Source organism: Thalassophryne amazonica, chromosome 4 (assembly GCF_902500255.1).
Source record: "Thalassophryne amazonica chromosome 4, fThaAma1.1, whole genome shotgun sequence".
In the NCBI taxonomy this organism is placed as follows: domain Eukaryota; kingdom Metazoa; phylum Chordata; class Actinopteri; order Batrachoidiformes; family Batrachoididae; genus Thalassophryne; species Thalassophryne amazonica.
The window spans coordinates 86,641,141-86,669,117 of NC_047106.1; the positions used below are offsets into that span (position 1 = coordinate 86,641,141).

Sequence of the window (27,977 nt, forward strand, 5' to 3'; positions counted from 1 at the left end):
TTTAGTCATGTATTGCTTTTCTTTCTGTATTCTTGTGCCACTAGTGTCATTCTTGGTTATCTTATTTTATTTGTCATATATGTATTGGTTTAGTGTTTCCTCCATCCATCCATCCATCCATTTTCTTCCGCTTTATCCGGAGTCGGGTCGCCGGGGCAGCAGCTCAAGCAAAGCCGCCCAGACCTCCCGATCCACACACACCTCCGCCAACTCCTCCAGGGAAACCCTGAGGTGTTCCCAAACCAGCCGAGAGACGTAGTCCCTCTAGCGTGACCTGGGTCTTCCCCGGGGCCTCCTCCCAATGGGACGTGCCCGGAAGACCTCTCCAGCAAGGCGTCCAGGGGGCATCCAGAAAAGATGCCCGAGCCACCTCAGCTGGCTCCTTTCGACGTGGAGGAGCAGCGGCCCGACTCCGAGCTCCTCCCGAGTGACCGAGCTCCTCACCCTATTTCTAAGGGAGCGCCCAGCCACCCTGCGAGGAAACTCATCTCGGCTGCTTGTACTCGCCATCTCACTTTTTCGGTCATGAGCCAAATCTCATGACCATAGGTGAGGGTCGGAACGTAGATAGTTCGGTAAATCGAAAGCTTTGCCCCCCTACTCAGCTCTCTCTTCACCACGATGGTCTGATACAGCGACCGGATCACTGCAGATGCTGCACCGACCCGTCTGTCAATCTCACGCTCCAAAGTTTAGCGTTTCACATTCTTTACATTATGCTTTAGTCACAGGTTTTGCTTATTGTTTATCTTCAGTGTTTCGTATCTGATTATGTTCCGTTTGTGATTTATTTCTTATTAGTAATTTTGTATTGTCATTGTATTTATTTCTATACTTTATTCAGTGTCAGTTCTGTTCCAGAGTTGTTTATTATTATTATTGATCTCCTGGTTTTCCACTTTGATTAGTCACATTATCTCCTAGTTTTTTCCCTTTTGTTTTGCTCACTTTTATTATTGTCTGTCTTAAGGTGCGTTTACACATAAGCAAGATGCGTTACGAATATCATTTTTCTGTCATTCGTGACACATTCCTGACATTCTTAATGTGACTTAATGCATCTGAATAGGTTTCTTAATAGTGCGTGTTGATGCGTGATATTCTTGATATTCGTGGAGCATGTTTTTGACTCTCAAAAAATCTTCCACGAATGTCACACACCACACTCATTTTGTCTCACGTCGTGGAGGTCGCAACTGAGCGTGTTGATCCGTCTTGATGAGTAGTGATCCTTAATAGAACGTGACAACATTCGTAGTGGTTCCTGTGATGGTTCTTGGAGCCCAAACTGTCATGCGTTATTACGAAGTGACACGGAAACTGTCAAGTTTTGACACGACTTGTAACGCGGCGTCACATTTCACTGCGCGCCACGACAAATCAGTTTTCTGTCCTGTGCGCATAATTAAACTCAGCTCCACAGTGTTCAGTTTGATGCAGTATGCCGAAGAGGAACAGTGATGCGAAGTCAGCCAAGTGTCGTTCCACAGTTCCTGCTGAAGCTCCTCAGGTGTCGTTCCACAGTTCCTGCTGAAGCTCCTCAGGATGCTCCTGCAGGTGTTCCACCTGCTGTTGTAACCGATGAGCAGGAGAACGAGTCTGAGCCAGAGGAACCAGAGGAGTGAGAGGAGCCTCACGTGCAGACAGACATCTCTGCACCTCCTCCAGTCCGGCGGAGGAAGAAGCGCGCGCACAATTAAACCCTGCTGCACCGCATTCAGTTTGACTGCTGACACCAAGTCGGCTAAAAGTCTAATTTCAGTGCTCTTCAGTGCGCTCCTGGAGGTGTTCCACCTGCTGCATGTACCTGATGTCTGGGAAAACGCGCGAGATGAGAGCCGCATGAAGCTACACATCTGGCTCTGTCCGTGTCTCCTCTTTCTCCTCTCTGCGCCACTCCATGGCACAGAGCCCAACTATGCATGCAGTCACAAAGTTCTTCTGAAAAACTGGAGCGATCTGAATTTGGTTGGATGAATATGGGTGTGTGTGTGTGTGTGTGTGTGTGTGTGTGTGTGTGTGTGTGTGTGTGTGTGTGTGTGTGTGTGTGTGTGTGTGTATAGACAATTTACCTCGTTCACAACGTGACAGAACTTAACGATGTGCTGTTACGCACAATAGCGCGGAACATTATTCTTGACCGTGCGTAATGATTCCTGATAATTCTCCAGCAACACGTGCCATTAATCGTAACGTGTGGTAACAGGCTGCAACAGTTCCTGAGGACACCTGATGCCTCTGCCCCGAATCATCACATTCGTGATCAGCGGCAAAGAATGTATACTTCGTGGCATTCGTGACTTGTCGTTATGTGTAAACGCAGCATTAAGCACATCTCTTTTTCTCCGTTAATTTTCCAGTCACTTAGTTCTTTTGATTCGTCTGCGTTGCATTTTCCTCCCTCGCTCTCTTGCACCTGTTCCTCATCTGTCAGCCATGCCCCCCTTTCCAGATCCTTCATCCTCACGTGCACCTCGTTTTCCTGTCACCGTCTTCCTTATTTAAACCGCGTCTGTTCACTCCCTCACTGCTCGTTTGTTAATGATGATCATCACTTACCAGCACTTCGTCTCTGTCCTGTTTCCACAGTGACACGTGTGACCAAAGGGGGTGAGCAGAAGCAAAGCTTATAAACGCCCACCCCTTATATACATACAAACATACATATATACTCATTACCAACCCCCAGAGCAAGCACACAGGCGACAGTGGTAAGGAAAAACTCCCTCCGATGTATTGAGGAAGAAACCTCAAGCAGACCAGATTCTAAGGGGTGACCCTCTGCTTGGGCCATGCTACAAACACATTTAACACAACACAAACTCAAATCCCATCATCATAGACATATCTAGTGTACATACATACATATATACACATACCTACATACACCTAGACATACGTACATACATATGCAATGCGTGTGATTTTATACTACATATTTACAAGATAAAAAACAAAGTGCACACAACTAAACAATGATCAACAAAACACCCTAACCGTCAACACCCTTCCTCCTCCCCATACCTAGAAAAAACCATGTGCCTATACCGCTGCTTAAACTGGTTCATGCTTGGACATTGCTTGAGCTCCACCCTCAATCTGTTCCACAGCCTCAATCCGCAAACAGAAATACAAAAACTTTTTAATGTTGTACGTGCCCACTGATGTTTTAAGTTAAACTCCCCCCTCAGATTCTAATCCCCTACTCTATTAAAGAACATGTTTTTAATATTTCCAGGAAGTAATTTTTTTTTATTGCTTTATACATGATTTGTACTGTTTGAAAATGAACCAGATCAGTAAATTTTAAAATTTTTGGTTTTAAGAATAGTGAATTTGTGTGATCACTATAACCAGTATTATGAATTATTCTTATTGCTCTTTTCTGCAGTATGAATAATGGTTGTGTTGTACATAGGGCTGAAATGATTAGTTGAGTAACTCGAATAATTCGATTACAAAAAATGTTCGAGGAAAATCTGTGCCTCGAAGCTTCGTTTAACGTTGTAGTACATATGCCAGGCCTGTGTGTGGCGCTGCAACGTCTGCAGAAAAAAAAGAAGACTGGAGCATAACAGCTAATCAAATTAGCAATGATAGCTACTGCTTTCCAACGTGACACATAGAGTAAAATAAAGCCTTTTGAGAGAAAGAGGGTCCACGCTGATCATCTGAAAAAGACTTACTGTGCATTTAAAGCGAAGCAGTGTGTTTGTCTATTTTTTAAAAACACACTGTCTGCTCTACGTGGGGAGGGACTATCCAGTTATTAAGCGCTGACGTAACACATCACGTGATAAATCTGTTTCCGGGTCCAAAGACCTCCAAGTTTACAATTAAAGTTACGTCTGTTTGATCCTTTTAAGGATTTACAGTTTAAGCTTAGTTTGTGTTTACATTGTGCGCAAATCTCCATCCCTCCCTTCTCCGCCTCCACCTCCGTTAACCAGATTTGTCTGGTTCTATGGTCAGACAACTTAATAAAACCTTTTTTTTCCTTTTACTTTACATACTTTATTATGCACAGGTAAAATATACATGTCTGTTTGTTAATAAAAAATTATTTATTACAATAAACAGGATGTTAAAGTGCAAACTTCACTTTCTCCCCAAACGACATGAACAGGAAGAGATCGCAGCAACTCCCATTGAAAATAATGGAGAAAAAAATCTGAGCGTCTGACATTTTTACATAAAACAAACGCAGTAATAATGTCTAAAAACCCAGTTAATATATCCAGGAGAGTTTTAGGCACAATATACAAAGAGTTTTATGTTGCGATGTTAATGCTGTTGTCCTGTGTGCAACGGTTTACGTGCAGCCTGATCAGATCGTCTCAGTGCAGTTCTCAATGTTAATGACAGCGCGCCTTTTTTGTTTGGAGCCAGAAGTTGAAAATCACATGATGCGTTACGTCACACTTAACAACCGGATTGACCTGGTGGCCGGCTACTGTCTCTCTCTGCCCAGTGTGAGGGGCTCTCAGACCAGGAGAGTCACAGCTCTGTCCCCGGCCACTATTCTGTGTTTCCCTCAGACTCACACTGAGTGTTTGACTTTTTAATTTTTGCTTTTTTGGGCAACACACAACACTTCACAAACATGGTAACTTAAATAAAATAATAATAAAAAAACTGACTGCGAGGCTGCATGTTCAACCTCCAGCTGAAATGCATCTGCCGAATTGCAGAGAAACCTTTATAAAAAAAAACAAAAACAAAAAACAAAACTTAAAAATGGTTAAATTTTACAAGTTGGAGAAAACAAAACAGAAAGCCACATCCCATTGCCATTTCAGCAAAATGCTAATGCCAATGCAGTGACATTGTGCCATTGCTTAGGGAGAACTCTGGACTATTGATGTTGTTTAAAAACGCAAAAGTAGTTTTTATCCGATTACTCTATTAATCGCCAGAATAATCGACAGAACACTCGATTACTAAAATAATTGATAGCTGCAGCCCTAGTTGTACATTATACAATTATAGACTTAAAAAAGTATAACTGTTTTATTATATGGTAAACAAGAAAATTGGGAGTTTGTCAAACATACTAAAACTGAAAAATCAATCTCAAGTTTCAGCTCTTTATTATTACTGTCATACTGCACCAACAGGTCCAAAATACTTCATAAGCATAATCTCTAAAGCCCCTTTCACACTGGGGCTGCCTCGAGCTTCCTGTGGTGTCACGACGACGCAGGAATATCTGTGTCAGGTGCGTGCTGCAGGGGGCAGAGAGAAGGTGAGAACGCAGCCTGCAGGTTCTCTGCACAGAGGAATCAGAGTGCAGTTTGGCTGCAGACAGACTGTGCACTGTGATTTATCTTCTAGTTTATATTTGTGCTGAGCTGCACATCTGCGCTCTGAAGTTTATCTTTCTTACTGTGACCGCGAGATGCGAGTGCACAAACCGTCTGAGTGGAGATGTCTGGAGTTATACTTGATGTGGACATGTCCTGTCAATCAGTCTGTGAGCAGGACTTTTATGGACTGTATTTAAACACATTTGCGAGAGAAGACCGAGGAGCTGCTGCAGCCATCAGCGTTTTTTTTCTGTGCCCTTATTTTTTCCTGCATTGTGTACACGGCGACGACACACGATGCAACTCGAAGCGGGCCAAAGTAGGCGTTGTGTCACGTTATCTGATTGGTCATTATCGATAGAAGGCGTCGCTCGATTGGCTAGCACTACACTGCACGCGAGGTGTACTCAGAAAGTGGCGAATGGGCCATTCAGAAGTTGGCAAAATCACATACCATATAATATTTATAATTATTGCCCCAGACCTCTGCACAATAGTGTAAATATGGTAAGATCAGTGAGCAGTAGAGAATGCGGAGTGAGATGTGGTCCAGAATGTATTTAACTTTGTTCAGAACTGAAATGCTTCTTGACAGTTTGCTCTGTATGTGTTTTATATGAGACCTCCAGTTTATTTTATCATCAATTATCACCCCAAGAAACTTAATTTCATATACTCTTTCAATATCCACCCCCTGTACTTGTAACTGCAATTGTATGTCTTCATTACAATTGCCAAATAACATATATTTTGTTTTACTTAAGTTTAATGATAATTTGTCTCTGTCAAACCACATTTTCAGCTTTCCCATTTCTGTAGTGATGTTCCTGAGTAGTTTCTGCAAATCTCCCCCAGAACAAAAGATACTTGTCATCTGCAAATAATACTAATTTTAATATCTTAGACACATTAAAGATATCATTTATATAAAGTAAAAAGAGTTTCAGACCCAATACTGACCCCGGCTGCTCCCTTGTTTGCACTCGGGGTCGCCACAGCAAATCCAAGGTGGATCTGTATGTTGAATTGGCACAGGTTTTACGCCGGATGCCCTTCCTGACGCAACTCCACATTACATGGAGAAATGTGGGAGGGGTGGGATTTGAACCTGGCACCTTCTGAACTGAAACCAAGTGCATTAACCACTTGTCCAGCACCCCCCCCCCCCCCCCCCCAACTTCACAAATTGTTTTCTGTTACTCAAATAACTTCTCACCCAGTGCAACACTAATCCCCTGATCCCATACCATTCAGGTTTATTGATTAATATATCATGAGTGATTGTGTCAAAAGCTTTTTTAAGGTCTATGAATATTCCAACTGAATGTAATTTATGATCTATGGCATTTGTGATCTCCTCAACTGATTCTAATAATGCCAGTAATGTTGAACTATTTGTTCTAAATCCATATTGACTGTCAATAAGTAATTTATGTTTATTTATAAATTTATCTAATCTATTGTTGAATAATTTTTCTAATATTTTGGAAAATTGTGGAAGCAAAGAAACAGGCCTATAATTTGTGAAGTGGTGTCTATCCCCAGTCTTATACAGCGGTACAACTTTGGCTATTTTCATTTCATTGGGAAATTTACCGATTTGAAATGACAAATATATGTTAATGGTTCTGAAATCCCTTCAATGACCTGTTTTACAACTATCATGTCAATTTCATTTAAATCAGTAGATGTTTTGTATTTGCAGTTGTTAACATCTATGATTTCTTTTTCTTCCACTGCTGTGAGGAACATTGAACAGGGATTCCTCTCTATATGATTATCATTCCAGTCCTCAGATAACAATGAATCAGGAATTTTTTTCTGCCAAGTTCTCGCTTCGCTCTCAGACTGCGGGCTTACTTGTAGTTCCTAGGGTTTGTAAGAGTAGAATGGGAGGCAGAGCCTTCAGCTTTCAGGCTCCTCTCCTGTGGAACCAGCTCCCAATTCAGATCAGGGAGACAGATACCCTCTCTACTTTTAAGATTAGGCTTAAAACTTTCCTTTTCGCTAAGGCTTATAGTTAGGGCTGGATCAGGTGACCCTGGACCATCCCTTGGTTATGCTGCTTTAGACATAGATTGTGGGGGGGTTCCCATGATGCACTGTTTCTTTCTCTTTTTGCTCCGTATGCATCACTCTGTATTTAATCATTAGTGATCGATCTCTGCCCCCCTTCACGGCATGTGTTTTTCCTGGTTTTTTCCCTCAGCCCCAACCAGTCTCAGCAGAAGACTGCCCCTCCCTGAGCCTGGTTCTGCTGGAGGTTTCTTCCTGTTAAAAGGGAGTTTTTCCTTCCCACTGTTGCCAAGTGCTTGCTCATAGGGGGTCGTTTTGACCGTTGGGGTTTTTCATAATTATTGTATGGCCTTGCCTTACAATATGGAGCGCCTTGGGGCAACTGTTTGTTGTGATTTGGCGCTATATAAGAAAAAAGTTGATTGATTGATTGAAGTTAGGTCCAACATTTACAAAAAAATTATTAAAGCCATTAACCACCTCATCCATATTTTCCTTTCTAATATTGTTATCAATGAAATATTGAGGATAGCTCTGTTGTTTGGTACCATTTTTAATAATGCTATTTAATATAGCCCATATTCCTTTGATATTATTTTTGTTATTATATAATATCTTACTATAGTATTCTTTCCTACATACGAAGGAATACTACATCCTACCTTCACTCATCCTGACAGAGAGAGAGAGAGAGACTCACTGCACATGGCGTCCAGTCGCACCACGCAGCCAATGAAATTGTCAAAGTTCATGTCACCACGCTCATCACAATAGCGACGGAGAATCATCTTGCAGAGTTGGTCATTCAGAGGGAAACCTACACACAGAGATGGACACAATCAGTGTTCCACACTGCCATCATTTAATTACTGTAACTTGATTTTAACAACACAAACGCATCCAAATTTCTCACCTGCTTCCTTAAAGACACCTGGCAGCTCTTCAGAGGAGATCACACCAGACCTATCAGCATCATTGTGTTTATAGACTTCCTGTAAACAATGACAACAAATCTTAATGCACACGCTTTTTGATGTATTTCTTGTCAAATAAAACTGGATCCTGATGACTCCAGACAGTCATTGATAACAACAACAACAGCAGCAAAAACAAAAATAAATACATAATAAAAACAATGATGATGATAAATTACCTGCCATCTCTTGATGTTGTTCCAGAGATATTTAAACTCATGGAAACCCAGTCTGCCTGTGCTATCACTCTAAAAGCAGTAAGGTCAAAGGTCAAACACAGGACTCGGTATGGAATACAGTTTCTTTTTTTTTTTTTTTTTTTACTGTCAGGGGTTGTTCCTGATCTTCAGCGTGCACTGGGGCGATTTGCAGCCGAGTGTGAAGCGTCCAGGATGAAAATCACCACCTCCAAATCCGAGGCCATGGTTCTCGACCAGAAGAAGGTGCTTTGCCCTCTTCAGGTCGGTGGAGTGTCCTTGCCTCAAGTGGAGGAGTTTAAGTATCTCGGGGTCTTGTTCACGAGTGAGGGACGGATGGAGCGTGAGATCAATAGACGGATCGGTGCAGCATCTGCAGTGATGCGGTCGCTATATCGGACCGTCGTGGTGAAGAGAGAGCTGAGTAGGGGGGCAAAGCTCTCGATTTACCGATCGATCTACGTTCCGATCCTCACCTATGGTCATGAGATTTGGCTCATGACCGAAAGAACGAGATCGCGAGTACAAGCGGCCGAGATGAGTTTCCTCTGCAGGGTGCCTGGGCGCTCCCTTAGAGATAGGGTGAGGAGCTCGGTCACTCGGGAGGAGCTCAGAGTCGAGCCGCTGCTCCTCCACGTCGAAAGGAGTCAGTTGAGGTGGCTTGGGCATCTTTTCCGGAAGCCCCCTGGACGTCTCACTGGAGAGGTGTTCCGGGCACATCCCATTGGGAGGAGGCCCCGGGGAAGACCCAGGACGCGCTGGAGGGACTACATCTCTCGGCTGGCTTGGGAACGCCTTGAGGTTCCCCCGGAGGAGCTGGGGGAGGTGTGTGTTGATCGGGAGCTCTGGGTGGCTTTGCTTGAGCTGCTACCCCCGCGACCCGACTCCGGATAAAGCGGAAGAAAATGGATGGATGGATGGATTGGTTGTTCGCTCAATGTCCAATTAAAACAGAACTGTGCACAGAGCATGCTACTGTTGTTGCCACTACTGCTACAACCAACTACTGCTTACTGATACTGTTGCCAAGTAGGGCATATGTTCTCTGAAAACTTGTTGTTTGTCATGAGGACATCACAAAAAGATAGTATGGATTAGAAAAAACAGGTGGAAAGTATGGGTGTGATCCCATTGCCTCCATCCTGTCACATTTAATTATAATAATAATAATAAATGGTAGTTTATAATAACAGCAAAGAGTGTCTATATACAGAGGGTGGTGACATTGGCATCCCAGTGTTTTGACTGACAGGCGCCATATTGTTTCCAACACAAGCACTGATCATACTGCAAATCACACAGACATCTCAAAGGGTGGATGCGTGGTTTTACTCTTCAAAAAGTTCCCAAATGACAGGATATTCGGCACACGGATGCAAAAATCAAACCGAAAACAGACAGAAAAAATATAGATTTCCCACAGATACAGAAAGGGGAAAAATATGGGAAAATAAAGTCAGGAAAATTGGATGTCTGTCTGTCAGGTAAGTTCATGTTCAAGCTGATACATAGCATGTAGGCCCTACCCTTCAAAATCCATTGAGCCATTTTCTATACCTGCTTACTCCAATTAAGGATCACGGGGACTGGAGCCCTTCAGGATTTATATTATAATTACGTTTAGCATAAAGCATTAACTTAAGATTAAATAATTATAGAGCCTACCAAGTTCCTTTGGCTTCTCCATGTTTTCCCACTCAGGTCACAACAGCATATCTGAGATGGATCTGCTTGTTAATTTGGCACAAGATTTACACAGGATACCCTTCCTGATGCAACTGCATGTTACATTGAGAATGCACAGGGGGTGGCCCTGAACTGGGAACCTTTTGCTCTGGAAACAAGTGCACTAACCACTTGGTCACCACCTCTGCAATAATTATTACAATTACTTATTATTAATTAAATAATTATAGAGCCTCTAACACCAAATTTTCACAAAGTCAATCTCATTTCTTGATGCCATTTGTAAACATTAGTGCCAGGTAAAGAAATGCATTTTAATTTTTACCCAAGGTCAAAATATTAGTGCAGCAGATAAATTCATTTAATCAGGAAAATACTTCAGTTAGGCAAAGAAACATGAAATTTTTTTTGCACATCTTCTCCTCAGGCTAAATCTTCAGATTGACTGGATAGCCACTCAAAATTTCAAGATGGCCGCCAATCACGTTTTTAAATCACACAGGTTATGTGCTTCTGGTCATGTGTTTATGAATTTTTGTTGGTTTTATATAGCCTACGCAATGTCAATGGACAGGAGCATTATGTATTTTTGCTAAAGATTTGATTTAGCATATATAAACAAAGATGGTAGCCAATATGGCAGCCTAAATCCTTTGTCGTTTCTCAGATTTTTGTTGAAACAAAAAATACTCTTTTCATAAAAGTTTGTTAAATGTGAGAATGTTCTGTGTAAGTCATTGTAACACATAGCTTTGTGGCTATTAATTCATGTCTATGTACAGTTTAGGCGGTGGTCGTGTTAGTGATATATTTAGTTTGAAGGGGTGAATGTCAGCGCACAACCAGGGCACACTGGTGACTTCACTGCTGTGAAACTCAGCATGGGATTCAGTGTCAGCTAACCCTGCTTTACTAATGCTTCACCTAGCTTTACTAACTCCAATATGGTAGAATAATACTAGTTTTAGTGTAGTTTTGCTTAGTGTCCCAAATGCTGTCTCACAGCCCCATATCAATTAGCTGGTAGAAGGTAGTTGGTAGATTTAGTTAGACAGCCGATGTTACAATCATATTGAAAACTATACCACATTATTTGTCTGAACATAAATATTCCAAAAAGGTATAGTTTAGACTATCTATGACTGAATGTTATGGAGTAAAAACAGCAAGAATGGTAACAAAGGTCAGCTTTAGTATGTACAGCGGTCAGAAGTTAAAGTTGCTCCAAATATTGTAAAACATCATGCAAATTATTGGCTGAGTTAATAGGGTTTTAAAAAGGAATAGTTTGCACCATGTGTCATGCTTAGTTATAACATTACAGGGTAGCATATGTGACATGCCATAGAATCCAATGGACATCAACATTGTTTGACCTTTACCTTGCAGACCAATCATTTAACACAGTTAAACTATTCCATATATTAATCCTATTTGTTCAACCAAAAATTTGCGCCACTTTTTACCAAAATTGGAGCAACTTTAACTTTTGACCTCTGTACAAACTGAAATTGACCTTTGTCACCATTCTTAATGTTTTTACCCCATAACTCCATAACATTCAGTCACAGATGGTCCAAACTATACCTTTCTGGAATTTTTGTGATCAGACACATAATGTGGTATAGCTTTCAATATGATTGAAAATGATTAAATTTGACCTCTGTGCAATTCCTCAATTGACCCCTACCTGGCTGCCTATTGAAAATTCAAGTGGATACTCCGTTTTTTCAATAGAGTAATGTTTAAGAAGTATTTGTGCCAACTTTGGTGCTTGTTTCCAGAAATGAACAATTGTTACAGTTATGTACACTATAGATATATTTTTCCCCAACAGCACCAATGAAAAATAACACCAAATATCATTATTCTGGAAATCAATCATAATTTCAGCACATACACAGAAAGGTATAAGGAGCTCCATTATTTTTTTTTTCTGTTGCTCTGCTGCACATGCAAGTCAAACATCTGTTCTGACTTTTCTTATAGAAGTAACAAGGAAACAATATGATGTCATATCGCGAGTTGTCACCACTCATTGTATGTAGGCACTCTAGCAGCAACCAGTAATAAACTTCAGCTAGTGCGTCAACTATATGTGTAATTAACACTACTCTTATTACTATGAGCTGTTAGTGCTATGGTACAGTAGTGGGCACACTTCTGATAATCCGATAACAGATAATTATCGAAGATAATGTTTTCATTATCGGATTATCTTTTTAGATAAATTTAAAAACCATCATCGGACTAATTATCTTCCGATGAATTACCGTCCGATAACTTTTAGACCGATAACGTACTAAACTAAGCTGAACAGTGAAAAACATTTTTAAAACTGTTAAAGCTGTTGAGACCTACCTGTTAAAAGTTTCCTAATAAGCATGTTGTTCTACCCTCTGCAAACAGAAACCACCAAGGAGAACGGGTGACCAAAAAAAGTCATTTCCTTTAAAACCATACTAATATAATCGCAATGTCACCAAGTCATCCAGAGGCATACATGTTTAACTTATGGTTCAAATGTTAACCACTCATTTTAGACAAGTTATTTAAAATTATTGTCATGTCTGAAGTTTATAAAGTGAAAATATCAGATATATGTTTTCGTTTTAAAGTAATGTGCTAATTTTTAAGGTTTTGTGAGCACATGCTGTGCCAGGCAACAATGCATTATGGGTAGCATAAGGTAATCTCAGACGTTCACGACAGGACAAATGCATTTCAGACACTCTGTTCAGGGTCCACAGATAACAGCATTAAACTCTAGTGCCTAAAACTCTCGTGAAGATATTCTCTGGGTTTATAGACGTTAGTGTATTTGCGTTTGTTAAATTCCACGCATCTTAAATGTAGCAGACACGGATTATCTGGAATTTTGTTTGACATTTTTTCAAGGCCGCTACTGCCATCTACTGGCCAGGAGTGTTCATGGCAGTATTAAACGTCTGGGTACCTGGCTGCTCTCAAAGTGTTGGTATTGTCCATTGTCCAGGCGCTTTTTGTGTGCATATATTTGTTAACTTTGTATTCTAAAACTACGGTTAGAAGTAATTCCGACTTCTTATCGGTCCACACGAACGAGGTTGGCGCCATGTTTTTAGTTTTTGTGGAAGTGACGACAAGAGAATAAGGCTCCTGATTGGATAGAATTTTAATCAGTACCACCACCCAAAGGTTTGGCAGACTAATTATAACACATTTATACGGTTCGATGTGGATGGATTTTTTTTTTAAACGACGTAGTGTGGATGAAGTTTTTTCCCCAAACTGAAAGGGTAAGATATTCGGTTTTACAAATACCCGACAACGTGTGTACATGGCCTTATGTCTGTGAAAGGCACTATATAAATAAATGTATTTACTTACTTACTAATACTGAATGTATGTTTTACAACATCATAAAAGTTTTAAAACATGCAATTGCGATGACACTTCCAGGGCTCCGTAAAAATGCCTGTTTTTACAAATAAAAATGGAATATTTTACAAAAGCACATTTATCTTTAAACCAACACACGAAACACGTCACATTAACATGTTGGTTTACATAATGGATTACTGAACCAATCACTGTTTAGCACTTTTACCCAGAATGCTTTGCGGTCTGTGTTTGTTACAAAACCTCAGAATTAGTGCCTTATTCAACATTAAAAGATATATGCTATATTTTAACTTTGTACAAATGACAGAATTGACATTAATGGAGTTATTCTATCAGTATTTTCAAAAAACCATAAGTTAGTATGACTTTATTTTTCAAGACCTCCGCCTGACCGGAGTGTTGAAATTGATAGGGAGCTGGCCTTATGGCTGCTCTTGGTGTGTCTCTGTGGTGGGAGTGCTGTTGTAAACAAGAGCTTCCAGCAGGGGCAGAATGTTGAAAGAAAAATGATTATGATTAGTAAAGAGTTGATTTCGTGGGTGCTCTCAGGATTTGTCTGTGCTGTTTCCTGCAGGGAGCAGCATGGTCAAACATTCTTGGTTATTCTTTAGGTCTTTTACCGCTTTTGATGCTTTCAAAAGCGATTGTGTTAAAAATCAATTTCAGCTCTTTAGTAACTGCAAATGTCCCATAGACAACACCGGAATTTATCGGTTATCGATTATCTGTAATTTCCGATACATTTTTGGGTGGTTTATCGGTTTATCTTTATCAAAGATCATTTTTCAGTTATCTTATTATCTGCTATCAAAGTTAATTTTTTGGTTATCTGTGCCCACCACTGCTATGGTAATTATTTACTGGGGCAGCACGGTGGCTTTTCACTGTTGCCTCACAGCAAGAAGGTCTTGGGATCAATTCCCACCTGTGGCCTTTCTTTGTGGAGTTTGCATGTTCTCCCCATGTTTGTGTGGGTTCCCTCCAGGTGCTCCAGCTTCCTCCCACATCCAAAGACGTGCAGGTTAGGTGAATTGGACACTTTAAAAATTGTCCGTAGGTGTGCTTGCAGGTGTGAATGTGTTTGTTTGTGTGTATGTGGCCCTGTGACAGACTGGCATCCTGTCTAGGGTGTTCTGCACCTCGCGCCCTATGACTGCTGGGATAGACTCCAGCTCCCCGTGACCTTTAACTGGAGTAAGTGGTTTAAGTTGAGTGAGTGATTACTGATGATGCTAGAACAGTAACTCCTACTGCAAATAATATTAAAACAACATATTAAAAATATTAAAACACTGTACTCAATTAAAAGAAGGATACATCCATGACAGCCACCATGCTCTTACAGGACTCGATGCTGAAACCATCAGTCTTCAAATCGGTACCTGAAACACAACAGTTCATATATTTATTTAATTACTCCACTGAGATTAAACACTAAAACTATTTTCCCTCCCAAAACTACTGGAACAACACTGACAATTCATTTATTTTTGTGACACAGCTAAAGATGTTTGGGTTTGAGGTCCAAAGATGAAAATGAGAAGAGAGTTTAGAATGTTAGCTTTTGTTTTCTGGTTGATTTCTATATGTGTTAAACAACATAGAATATAGAAAAATGTTTCTGTAGAAACCTCAGTTTATTCTGTGCTCTTTTTCCAAGAGTAGACATGTTAGCACAACCCATGACATTACCTCCACCATGCTTCACAGATGGTTGTATGTGCTGGATCATGAGCAGATCCTTTGTTCCCCCACACTCTGATCTTTCTCTCATTTTGGTGGAGGTTAAATTTAGTCTTATCAACCCACAAAACTTTACTGCAGAACCACTTTGGTTCATCTTTCCCAATTTTGTCAATTCCAATCTGACTTTCTGATTTTCATTTCTGATGAGTGGTCTGCATCTTGTGGTTTGACCTTGCAGCCTTCTTCAACTCTCAGGCATTGACATTAAGCTTTTTAGTGTACTTGTCCATAGGACAAGTAACCCTGGCAGTTTACTTGTTGTGTAGGAAAAGCTGGTTGTCAGGACAAGCGAGCGCCACAGTGAAGCATGCCAAAGGCACACAATACACGCGCCAATGGCGCATGTCACCTAGGGGTGTCCGGGGGCATGCTACTGTGGAAGTACTGAAATTACACTTTTTCATAAATTGCTTCTTTCCTGTGTGGGTGGTAAAATTCAAATTTCAATGGTTTTAGATGCATTGAAAGCAAGAATAATAGACAAAAAAATTACACTTATGATGTAATATCAAAGTTCTTTTTCTGTCTATGTTAATAAAATAAATAACATTGAAAAGTTTAAAAACACATTAATATTTGATGGACATAGCATTTGCTCTCTTTAAAAATGACACACTGTACCTTTAGTCCAGTAAGAGTCCAGGCAGAGTTTTTCTGTCATGTTGACAGTTTAGCTTTTTTTTCTTTTCAACATTTCTGAGTGGAATTGCATACTTATTTAAAACAAAAAAACAATATGACCCCCAACTGTCTTGTTTGAACAAGAGCTAAATCTGGACTGATTTGATTGTCAAATCAGAATCAAATTTATTGCCAAGTAAGTTCTCACATACAAGTAATTTGATCGGGTGTCATTAGTACATAAACAACAATAATAAGAAAATTAAAAAAAAAAAAATTCTGGAAGAAGTAAAGGAGTAAATTTGCTCTTTTAATGATGAAATCCTGGATGAAAACTTTCTGAATCAGTTTTTTACACTTTGTTTCACTGAAGCTGTGTGGTGAAGATGATCGTTTATTAAAATTGCTTCGCTGCTTTTTACAGTGTGTAGCGTCTGATTCTCTCTCTGTGTGTGTGTGTGTGTGTGTGTGTGTGTGGGAACGAGAGTCTCTTCACTCTCACACCGTATCTGAGCAAACTTTGGAAACATGAAGGCTTTCAACTGTAAAATAAAGCCTATAAAATGAATTTCTGTAGCTATGCAAGCAGAAGGAGCTCTTTTTATCTGAAGACTGACAGTTTTTTTTTTTTCCTCACTGTGCTCTCTGAGCTGCAGCCTGCCAGCGGGAGAGGGCTGCACGGGCAGTTCAGCACAAACAGGCTGGCTGGATTTTACAAACTACCTGAGAGCAGAGCAGAGTGTGACGGCACTGTCATAACACTGATGGCGCGGTGTCGTTGTTCCATTTTCTGGGGAGAACCCTGCGATATCATGTTTTCCGACTGTCCGCTGCGTGGAGAGTGGCGGGAAAAACCAATGACGCTTTCTTGCGAGGTGTGAGACAAGACGTGATGTAAATAAGAAAACAAAAAGCCGGTGGTCAGGTATTTTGGTTCCGAGTGATGAAAATAAAGAATTTGAATGGTCAGACAACGATTAGAGCATATTGCTTGTCCGATCACATTTTACACTTGTCCCAGACAATCGGACAAGCGTTAATGTCGATGGTAGACTCTGGATTCTCATACCTTCACTACTGCCCTGTTGGGGCTTCACAGGTGAAACCCAAGATCAACAACATGAGTACACTTTCACAGCTATGTGAATGGAATAAACAAGTAAATATAATTTATAATGGAAGGAAAATTGGACTGTATCTAGAGGATCCTTGGTTGAATCCCTGTCAGCTCAGGGGGAGCCCCAACACTAAGGGCCCTTGGGCAAGGTCCTTGATCCCAAGCAGGTCACAGTGTGCAGTTGAGCACCTTGCATTGGTGGTACCCTGGCACTCGGGTTTGAGTGCTGAAATGCTGTCCATTTACCATTTAAAATAGCAGGTTGTGCTACAAAAAGCTGTATGGCCTATGATGTTTAAAGCTAGAGTTGGTAGTCCTGGAGAGCTAGCAAGAGAGCTAGGAAGATTTGAAAGTAGCACCTCCTCTAGGTTCCACACCCACCCACCCCGTCAGTGCTCCATTCAAAGCCACGCACCTACAAACTTGAACACGCATCTGACTGTGGGACTCAGCGGGGCAGAGGAGAACCGACTATTGCTCACAGAGAATTTGAAATGTTCAAAAAATCTTTCATGCATAAATGTCTTGCTACATGGCGCGTTCTAATCGCCAACACGATATGCAGCTCGTCAAGTGGAGTAAAGAAGAAGTGAACAGAGTGAGTGGTGGCGTCAGCGGATAGCATCAAAGCGCAGCTCGTCTGAACGATTATAACAAGACCTTAAATCTGTTATAAACATACTTTAACAGCTGCACACAAGAAGGAAAGAGCACACAACTGTTTTACCAAGCCACGACAATGTAAACATGACAAATAATTACCTTTTTAGACGGCTCAAAATGCTTTCTGCAGCTTGCGCATGAACGGCTAAAACTGGAGATTCAGGAAGTGATTACAGCCATTTTCAACTGCCAATTTGCAGAGTAAATGATTAATGTGACATGGGACATTCCGGTGGAAGTGGTAGTTTCGGCTGTATTCCCTCTGCCATTGTACCGAAGTGAACTTCTTCGGTGAAATGAGATGAGTGTGCACACGCAGAGGAGGGAGGGACAGAGGGGGGCGTTGAGCCTGGTGACGTGAGCAGGAAGAATTAGACATGAAGGCATCTGATTGTTTTTTTGAGAGGACACCATAAGGCTTATACTGGTCGGAGTTTCATCGATCCTACAGCTGCCACAGACATATGATTTTTTTCATTCCTTTTTCTGAATAGGTAATGTATTGACTACTGTTAAGATACCCAATATAACAAAAAGCGTTTCTGAACAGAGTTACTTACCCTAGCTTTAATGCACTTTCTTCTTCACCTTTTGTGCTCAAACCCAAACATTTTCAGTGTACAGCAAAAACAAAAGAATTGATTGTGTTCTAATACTTTCAGAAAACTGTACACAATGAATTCTGAAACAAATGACATTTAGTAAGTCCCACAAATCACAACTTTTTTTAGCTGGTAGTACAGTCACTATCATTATGTGCACTTGGGCTCTGCAACACATTGAAAATGGTAAAACAAAACCTAGCTGGCAAACAATGTCTGAGGGTGTTACTGTCGAGGATGATGGGCACATGACTCAAGAAAACTGTACTTACGTTTGCAAATGACCTTGTTGAGGATATCCTTCAACTCAGTGGGACTGATCTCCATGTCCTGTTAAAACACACAGATAATGAAGTACAGCTGCTCAGCGTTTCACTCAAACCAAACTCAGACTGATTCACATGCATTTCCATTTTCTAACTCATTGCAGAAAAAGACAAACACCATCCATGTTCGCTGGGCTGTCAAACTGCCAAAAGTAAAAATGTCTCTGGGTTTTTGCTTCCATCACAAAACCAGCTAGCAAGTTTTATTTGATGCTGATCATGCTTTAAAACTGCACACATAATTCACCCAAAATGACTAATCAGAAGGGCCTGGATAAAGACAACAGCTTTATATGGAGTAGCTGTTATGATCAATAGCGACAGGACGAAATGTTTGAGGTGGATTTGATCAACATCAAAATTTCTTTAACTCCTACTTTATCCAAGAGTCATTTTCCCCCAAAATGTATCACCCCATGTTTGACTCATAGCATTCACACATACAAAGTAGTAATTACATAACCTCTAACATGGCAAAACGTCCAAGAGAATGGGTGTGGGACTTGGCATGGAACCAGACCCAAAATTTTCATTCTGTGGACCAGATAAAAGCAAAGTGCTGTCATATGAAATATTTAACATTAAGGAGTCTTGTTAAAGGTACAGTCCATTTATTTTTAGAATCTTGACACATACACATATATATAAAATCTGACAAGCAACAATTAATATAAAACAAGAACATGCATGTTTGCTATTTTTTTTCCCAAGGGCATTGACTGACACAGAACTCAATATATTTGCCATTGAATCACCCAAATACCAGCAACAAAACTATCCATAATTTTGTGATATACCACAGAAATAAACATGCATTAAAATAAATTAGATTTCATCACAAAGTAAATTTTGTCACTTTTATAGAAAACTGAAGAAGACTACACCCTCAAGGTCATTTATTCATTTTCTATACCTGCTTACTCCAATCAAGGGAAACAGGGGACTGCTGGATGGAGCCCATCCCAGCCATCAGAGGGCATGAGGCGGGGTACACCCAAGACTGGACACCAGTCTATCACCAGGCAACATATAGACAAACTCACTCACACCTACGGTCAATTTAGAGTCACCAATCCATCTCTCCTGCATGTCTTTGGGAGTGGGAGGAAGCCGGAGCACTAGAAGGGAATCCATGCAAACACGGGGGGGAGGACATGCAAAGTCCACACAGAAAGGCTCCAGTGGGAAGGGAACCCACAACCTTCTTGCTGTGAGGCAACAGCGCTACCCACGTAGCCACTGTGCAGCCCCCATTAAGGTCAGTTTTTAAAAAATAAATTATTTTGTTTGCAACATTTCTAAAATGAATGATCTTCAAAGTGTTTATTTGAAGTTACTTTTAATTTATACACTTTATTTCATCTACTGATTCTATTTGTATTCTAAAGGTTCTAAGCACTTCAAGTGCATCCAGACATACAGGTCGTTGCAGTCCTTTAACGTCTGCAGGAAACTCCTGGTGTGTTTTGGGGTGGGGGGTGGGACAGCACATCTAAAAAGCCCCTTTCACACCGGGGCTGATTCCAGTTGCGTCGTGCGTTGTCATGATGACGCCATGTGGAAGCAACCTAGTGGAGAGACGATGCAGCTCAACGCCACAACAGCATGAGGGACGCAAAGGACGAAGCAAATCGGATGCCAAAAATTAAACATGGTTAATTTTTTTGCATCCTATGCTCGATGCAGAAACTAAGTGGTTTCAGCGCAAGTCAGGGCAATGCGACGGTACTCAGCGTGACTGGAAGCCACACCCTCACAATACAACGTTACCCGACGCCAATTTATGATTCTTGCTGTGTTCCATTGTTCCTGCAGTATAAATCACGCAGGATTGTTTTTATACCGTGTACAAAATGCAGTAAAACTACACACTCAAAAAAACAGCACAGAAAAAAAAAATGCTGATTGCAGCTGCTGCTCCTCACTCTTCTCTCACAAAAGTGTTTAAATAAAATCCATAAAGGTCCTGCTCACAGACTGATTGCCAGTGAGAGGACATGACCACATCCAGTAAAAAGTCCGGACATCTCCAGTAAACTCGCGGATGATTCGTTCACGCGCACACATGTGAACAATTAAGAGAAAGAAAAAAAGTTTCTCCCCTCAAACTCTCTTATCACTGTGTTTAAAAAAAAGGACAAAAAAGGACATAAGTCCTGCTCACAGACTGATTGCCAGAGACAGGACATGTCCACATCAAGTATAACTCCAGACATCCCACATTTGCTCACGGATGGTTCGTTCACGTGCATCTCACGGTCAAAGGAGGAAAGATAAACTATAACAGAACTCAGAGTGCAGACATGCAGCTCAGCATAAGAACAAATATAAAGCAGAAGAGAAATCAGAGTGCACAGTCTGGCTACAGCCAAACTGTGCACTCTGATTTCTCTGTGCAGAGGACCTGCAGGCTGTGTCCTCACCTCCTCTCTGCCCCCCTGCTGCGCGCACCTGACGCAGAAATTCTTGTGTCGTCATGACGCCACAGGAAGCAGGTCTGGTGTGAAAGGGCTTTAAGAAGGACACATTCAGGCTGGACAAACTGATCAGGCGGGCTGTCTCTGTGGTTGGCATGAAGTTGGACTCTGGTGATGGCGGCAGAGAAAAGAATACTGGACAAACTGCTGGACATCACGGACGATGCCAGTCACCCTCTGCACACCGTCATCAGCAACCAGAGGAGCCTCTTCAGCCACAGACTGCTCTTTCACAAGCGCAGGACCAACACAATGAAAAAGTCCTTTGTGCCTCAGGCCATCAGACTGTACAACTTCTCAGTCAGGTGGAGGAGGAGCAACAGGAAGACAGAGGATGTGAAGGAGAGGAACAGTAGTAGCCAGTAAACCATTTTGTCTGTTATTTATGTTGTGTATTTATATTTATAAACTGTTTTTCTTTTTTACTTTCACTTTTGATACTCTGTGTGCTTCTTACCCTGTGTGCTGCTATACAATGCTACATGAACCTCAATTTCCCTGGGGGAGTCTTCCCAAGGGATCCATAAAGTTCCATCTAATCTAATCTAAAGCACCGGAAGGTCATAGGTTAACAATTTAAAGAAATCATACAAGGTATTATCCAAATTCCCAAGCTCATTTTGGTTACCAGGTATCTTGAGAACATACATTAAAGTTTGCATCTCAAAGGATCCCAGAGACACTCAGATGATGCCTCTTCAAAAACATAAGGTTCTGTCAAACAAGCTGTTTCTGGGTGTGTCACTTTACAGTAAATAGAAAGGAGCTGCTGCTTGCCACACCCTGTTTACCCTTTTACATACAATGAGACATTTCTGTGTCTCTTTCCTACAGACTGTGTGGGTGTGTCACATAGAGAGCAGACAAGTTTAGTGGATACAGCCCACATTAGAAGCAGGATTCCGATATGGACGTGTGTGACTTGTGTCATTGAACTGTAAAATGTGCTGTTTCAGGTATAATTTCAGTTTAGAGCAGTACAATTTTTGCACACACTGACACAGAATAGTGGGACTGTCAGTTTTCCAAGTTCCATTGAACCAATAATCAATCACACTATGTCTCACACCTACCTGCATTTCTAACCACAAATACTTTAGATACTAAGTATTGTCTCTGCATCTGGTTTGTTCATTGTTGCAGGAGTCTGCCAACTTGCCACCACTGTCTAACCTCATTTCCTGCCAATTCTCAGTACTTTTTTATTCTCGTCATTGCTGTTGCTTTGTTGTACATTTTTTAAAAATTATTTGTGGGTTCAGCATTTTGATTTATTAATTGTTGGTTCTACATCTTTACGTTTGCCTTTTTACTTTTTTAAATTAAATGTGGATAAAACTTCCTGCTTGAGGAAATTTAAAGAAAGGCAGTTTTATGAAACCTCAGACATCTTTACTTGTAAAACAGGTCCCTTTATAGATGGCACCACAAGCACTACAATCCTCCGTCGTCTTCACCACTACTGAGTATTACTGCTGCAGAGCAAATCCACCCACTAAAACGTGCCAGAGTTGTGGTCCAGCTAGTGCACACACCTCTCTGAGTCACACAAGCAAGAGTGCTGCCCTGCTAAACAATAGTAGGAATGCAGAGTGGCTCTTACACACAGTGTGAAAGATTTTTGTCATATGTACACTGACGCTTCAAAAAGACGTAGGCACAGACTCAGAAGTGCTGCTGTGGCGATCTGATTGGTCTCCCGCCTTTCATTATGAAATAATGCTGAATTTATGTGGAAATGATTGTTGTATAAAAGCTTCCGATATCTGTCACTGAGATAGATGATGACTGAAGTGCAGTTTTAAGCAGAAACGAGGTGATAATCGGTGCACCGCTGCAGACACTAAGAAATGGCGCTGCTGTGGTCTGAAATGACGCATGCACAGTGAAGGCAGGGCGGACCAATTTTTAAGGGGGACTGTTTGGTCGGTGACACCGGTACGTCCGCTAGGTGGCGAGTATGTTTTGGCCCAAGATGGCTGACGTTTACCAAGCCGGGCCCGAAACTTACTGCTTGACAATGGAGGTACAGTTGTGCTCATAATTTTACATACCCTGGGAGAATATTTGATTTTTTGGCCATATTTCAGAAAATATGAACAATAACACAAAAAGGATTTTGTCACTCATGGTTAGTGGTTGTGTGAAGCCACTTATTGTCAAACAACTGTGTTTACCCTTTATAAATCATAATGACAACAGAAACTACCCAAATGACCCTGAGCAAAAGTTTACATACCCTGGTGAATTTGAGTCTCGTCCACAACTACCACAAAAGACTCCAAGCTGTCACTGATGTTAAAGGGGGCAATACACGGTATTAAGAACAGGGGTATGTAAACTTTTCATGAGGGTCATCTGGTTAGTTTCTCATGTCATTATAATTTAAAAAGAGTAAACACAGTTGTTTGACAACAGATGACTTCACCCAACCACTAACCATGAGAGACAAAAAAAAGTTTTTGTGTTATCATTCATATTCTCTGAAAAATAGCCAAAAAAAAAAAGCCTAAAAAATTCCAAGCACAATGGCTGCAAGGTGAGTTTTAGATCAAGGAGTTGTAGCTCTGTGCTGACACATTCTATTCTGTGTGCCTTCTGGCAAACTGTAGCTGAAATTACACACATTCTTTTGAAGAGAATCCTTCTCTCCTATTGTATCAGAGAAAACTAAAAAAAAACAAGCAAAAAAAAACTGCCCCACCCTCATCATTTTTTCTGATGCCAAGGATGATAAACTAATTGTAATTTTTTTTTTTAAAGAGGCCTAATATGGAGAAAACAAAAAAGGGAGAAGCCAAAAGAATTTACTTGTGGATGACACAAGCAAAAAGTAGTTTAAGATTAAATAAATAATTGGTGAACAACAGTGAACTAATTTACAAGACTAACAAAATGCAATCACAGAAAGAATGCAATTTAATTTTCCTCTTTGGTATACTTAATTAGTTTTTACTGCACTAGAGACTTCAAAGCAGTGTCAGTATGACACTGACTGATAATTGTTCACTATTTTGATGTGTCTGCTTATATCAGACAAGATATACAACCAAAAGACCGGTATTAACTCATCAGGACAAATTTCCGGGCATAGGAGTCATTCATTTTGTATACTTTCTATATTTTCTCCTTTCATGTTGCTTTCATTTTTTTTTAAAGTCAGTTAATACACGTCTGTGTTTTTCTGTGATTGAATCATTTTCAATTTAGTAGAAAGGAAAATTCAAATCAAAAACACCACCCTTTTATGCTTTGTAGCCATAGTTGGATTAAATACACTGCATGCACAATTGGGCAAGCAGTTATACTGACCTTAGTATCATTTGTATACATATTATCTAACTTCAACCTATGTTAACCTGAATTCTTGTTGGATTTAAGCATTCTGAGGTGATATGTATTTGTGTAATGAGGGAGGATGTGGCCAAAACTGCTTAGTACCCTATATCAAGGTGTGCATAATTATTAGGTAGCTTCTTTACCTGAGGCAAAATTGTTGAGAAAGATAGATTTAATAGACACTGAAAAGTCAAAAATTGAAAATGCCATTCAGAAGGATGCAACGCTCTGGAACTACGTAAGCTTGAGGTGTGATCACTGAACAATCAAACGTTTTGTTATAAATAATCAAATCAAATCAATTTTATTTATATGGCACCAAATCACAACAAACAGTTGTCCCAAGGCGCTTTATATTGTAAGGCAAGGCCATACAATAATTATGTAAAAACCCCAACGGTCATAACGACCCCCTGTAAGCAAGCACTTGGCAACAGTGGGAAGGAAAAACTCCCTTTTAACAGGAAGAAACCTCCAGCAGAACCAGGCTCAGGGAGGGGCAGTCTTCTGCTGGGACTGGTTGGGGCTGAGGGAGAGAACCAGGAAAAAGACATGCTGTGGAGGGGAGCAGAGATCAATCACTAATGATTAAATGCAGAGTGGTGCATACAGAGCAAAAAGAGAAAGAAACACTCAGTGCATCATGGGAACCCCCCAGCAGTCTAAGTCTATAGCAGCATAACTAAGGGATGGTTCAGGGTCACGTGATCCAGCCCTAACTATAAGCTTTAGCAAAAAGGAAAGTTTTAAGCCTAATCTTAAAAGTAGAGAGGGTGTCTGTCTCCCTGATCTGAATTGGGAGCTGGTTCCACAGGAGAGGAGCCTGAAAGCTGAAGGCTCTGCCTCCCATTCTACTCTTACAAACCCTAGGAACTACAAGTAAGCCTGCAGTCTGAGAGTGAAGCGCTCTATTGGGGTGATATGGTACTATGAGGTCCCTAAGATAAGATGGGACCTGATTATTCAAAACCTTATAAGTAAGAAGAAGAATTTTAAATTCTATTCTAGAATTAACAGGAAGCCAATGAAGAGAGGCCAATATGGGTGAGATATGCTGTCTCCTTCTAGTCCCTGTCAGTACTCTAGCTGCAGCATTTTGAATTAACTGAAGGCTTTTCAGGGAACTTTTAAGACAACCTGATAATAATGAATTACAATAGTCCAGCCTAGAGGAAATAAATGCATGAATTAGTTTTTCAGCATCACTCTGAGACAAGACCTTTCTAATTTTAGAGATATTGCGCAAATGCAAAAAAGCAGTCCTACATATTTGTTTAATATGCGCATTGAATGACATATCCTGATCAAAAATGACTCCAAGATTTCTCACAGTATTACTAGAGGTCAGGGTAATGCCATCCAGAGTAAGGATCTAGTTAGACACCATGTTTCTAAGATTTGTGGGGCCAAGTACAATAACTTCAGTTTTATCTGAGTTTAAAAGCAGGAAATTAGAAGTCATCCATGTCTTTATGTCTGTAAGACATCCTGCAGTTTAGCTAATTGGTGTGTGTCCTCTGGCTTCATGGATAGATAAAGCTGGGTATCATCTGCGTAACAATGAAAATTTAAGCAATGCTGTCTAATAATACTGCCTAAGGGAAACATGTATAAAGTGAATAAAATTGGTCCTAGCACAGAACCTTGTGGAACTCCATAATTAACCTTAGTCTGTGAAGAAGATTCCCCATTTACATGAACAAATTGTAATCTATTAGATAAATATGATTCAAACCACTGCAGCGCAGTGCCTTTAATACCTATGGCATGCTCTAATCTCTGTAATAAAATTTTATGGTCAACAGTATCAAAAGCAGCACTGAGGTCTAACAGAACAAGCACAGAGATGAGTCCACTGTCTGAGGCCATAAGAAGATCATTTGTAACCTTCACTAATGCTGTTTCTGTACTATGATGAATTCTAAAACCTGACAAACTCTTCAAATAGACCATTCCTCTGCATAGTCACCAAGTTTGCAAGAAATGTGTGACCAAGAACATATGCAAATTAACTGCAAATGATTTCAAGAGTTAAACATGTCAGTGCCAGGTACCCATTATCCTCCAGTGCCACTATATCCCAGAACTGCAACCTACCCGGTCTGTCCAGAAGAACAATGTGTTCATTGCTCAGAGACATTGCCAAGGTAAAATGTCTGTCAGCCCATGATGGAATGAGGATGCGTATGACTAATGTATATGACATTTTGATATCCATTTGTGTCCATTTTTGATCTGTGCAAGTTCCTTTTTCATTCACTGAATGCATTACTTGTCAGCTGATGTCAGCATGTGCAGTGCACGCTCAAAACTTTGGACAGACATCAGGCCGAGAGCTTTCCCTGTGGTTGCATATTTGTTTACAGTTTTATCCTGTACTTGTTTGTTACTTCTATGGTACTCATGTGTTCATATCGTGTTGCTGTCTGATGAGACAGACTAGGCTTCTGATTGGCCCTCTGATGGGGGGTGTGAATTGAGCATGCTGGTCAGACTCAAGAAAAAGACATTGTTGCAGCGTGCATTTTTATCTGGATGCCAGAGCGCATTCGGTGGATTCTCTTGACGAGAAGGCACTGCATAGAAAGAAGGTTGTTTGCTGTCCTCACCGTTGCAGCTGCACTGAACACAAGCACAGTGGAGAGGACACTGTCAGTGTACGAATGTAGTGAAGAAATAGGATGACATGATCTCCAAGCGAGCCATGTTCCATCTACATTTCTGCTCAGACTTCGGCGAATCACATTCACATTTGGCTCCCCTATCACACAAATATGTCTTGAAAGTGTGAAAATTGTTCTTCCAAATGTGGCCCTATGTTTAAAGAATATTTGCCACCATACAAGTTATTTTAATCCGTTACTAACCAGTTTACTCAATCCATTACAGTGTGACAAGTTGACAACACCTTAAGGAAGTCTGAAACACGACCACCACTGAACAAGACTCACAAGTTGAAACATGAACACTGGGCCAAGAAATATCTTAAGACAGAAGAAATGAGAGTGAACCTTGATGGATCAAATGGATAATTCTGTGGCTGGATCAATAATGGACAGACAGCACTGCTTCAAGCAAGGGTACTGATATTGGCTACTATTATTAAGGATGTGCTAGCTCGACCTTTTCAGGTTGAAGATGAGCTTAAAATCATTCAAGAAGGCCATTATTTTGTTAATGCAGGACAATGCTCCATCACATATATCCAAATACTCCACTGCTTGATAATTATAGTGGGCGATTTTAACATCCACACAGATGCTGAGAATGACAGCCTCAACACTGCATTTAATCTATTATTAGACTCTATTGGCTTTGCTCAAAAAGTAAATGAGTCCACCCACCACTTTAATCATATCTTAGATCTTGTTCTGACTTATGGTATGGAAATAGAAGACTTAACAGTATTCCCTGAAAACTCCCTTCTGTCTGATCATTTCTTAATAACATTTACATTTACTCTGATGGACTACCCAGCAGTGGGGAATAAGTTTCATTACACTAGAAGTCTTTCAGAAAGCGC

At 40.7% G+C, this 27,977-nt stretch overlaps 1 protein-coding gene across 1 annotated transcript in view; it reads right to left on the reverse strand.

Annotated features, from left to right (window-relative positions):
* capns1b (calpain, small subunit 1 b) overlaps positions 1–27,977 on the reverse strand; it is a 57,350-nt gene that overhangs the window by 9,064 nt on the left and 20,309 nt on the right. The window contains exons 5-9 of the mRNA XM_034168211.1: positions 18,585–18,642; positions 14,881–14,945; positions 8,476–8,544; positions 8,236–8,314; positions 8,023–8,139 (exon numbers count right to left, since the gene is read on the reverse strand). Of these exons, the coding sequence (XP_034024102.1) occupies positions 8,023–8,139; positions 8,236–8,314; positions 8,476–8,544; positions 14,881–14,945; positions 18,585–18,642 (388 nt within the window). The remainder of the gene's footprint in view (positions 1–8,022; positions 8,140–8,235; positions 8,315–8,475; positions 8,545–14,880; positions 14,946–18,584; positions 18,643–27,977) is intronic.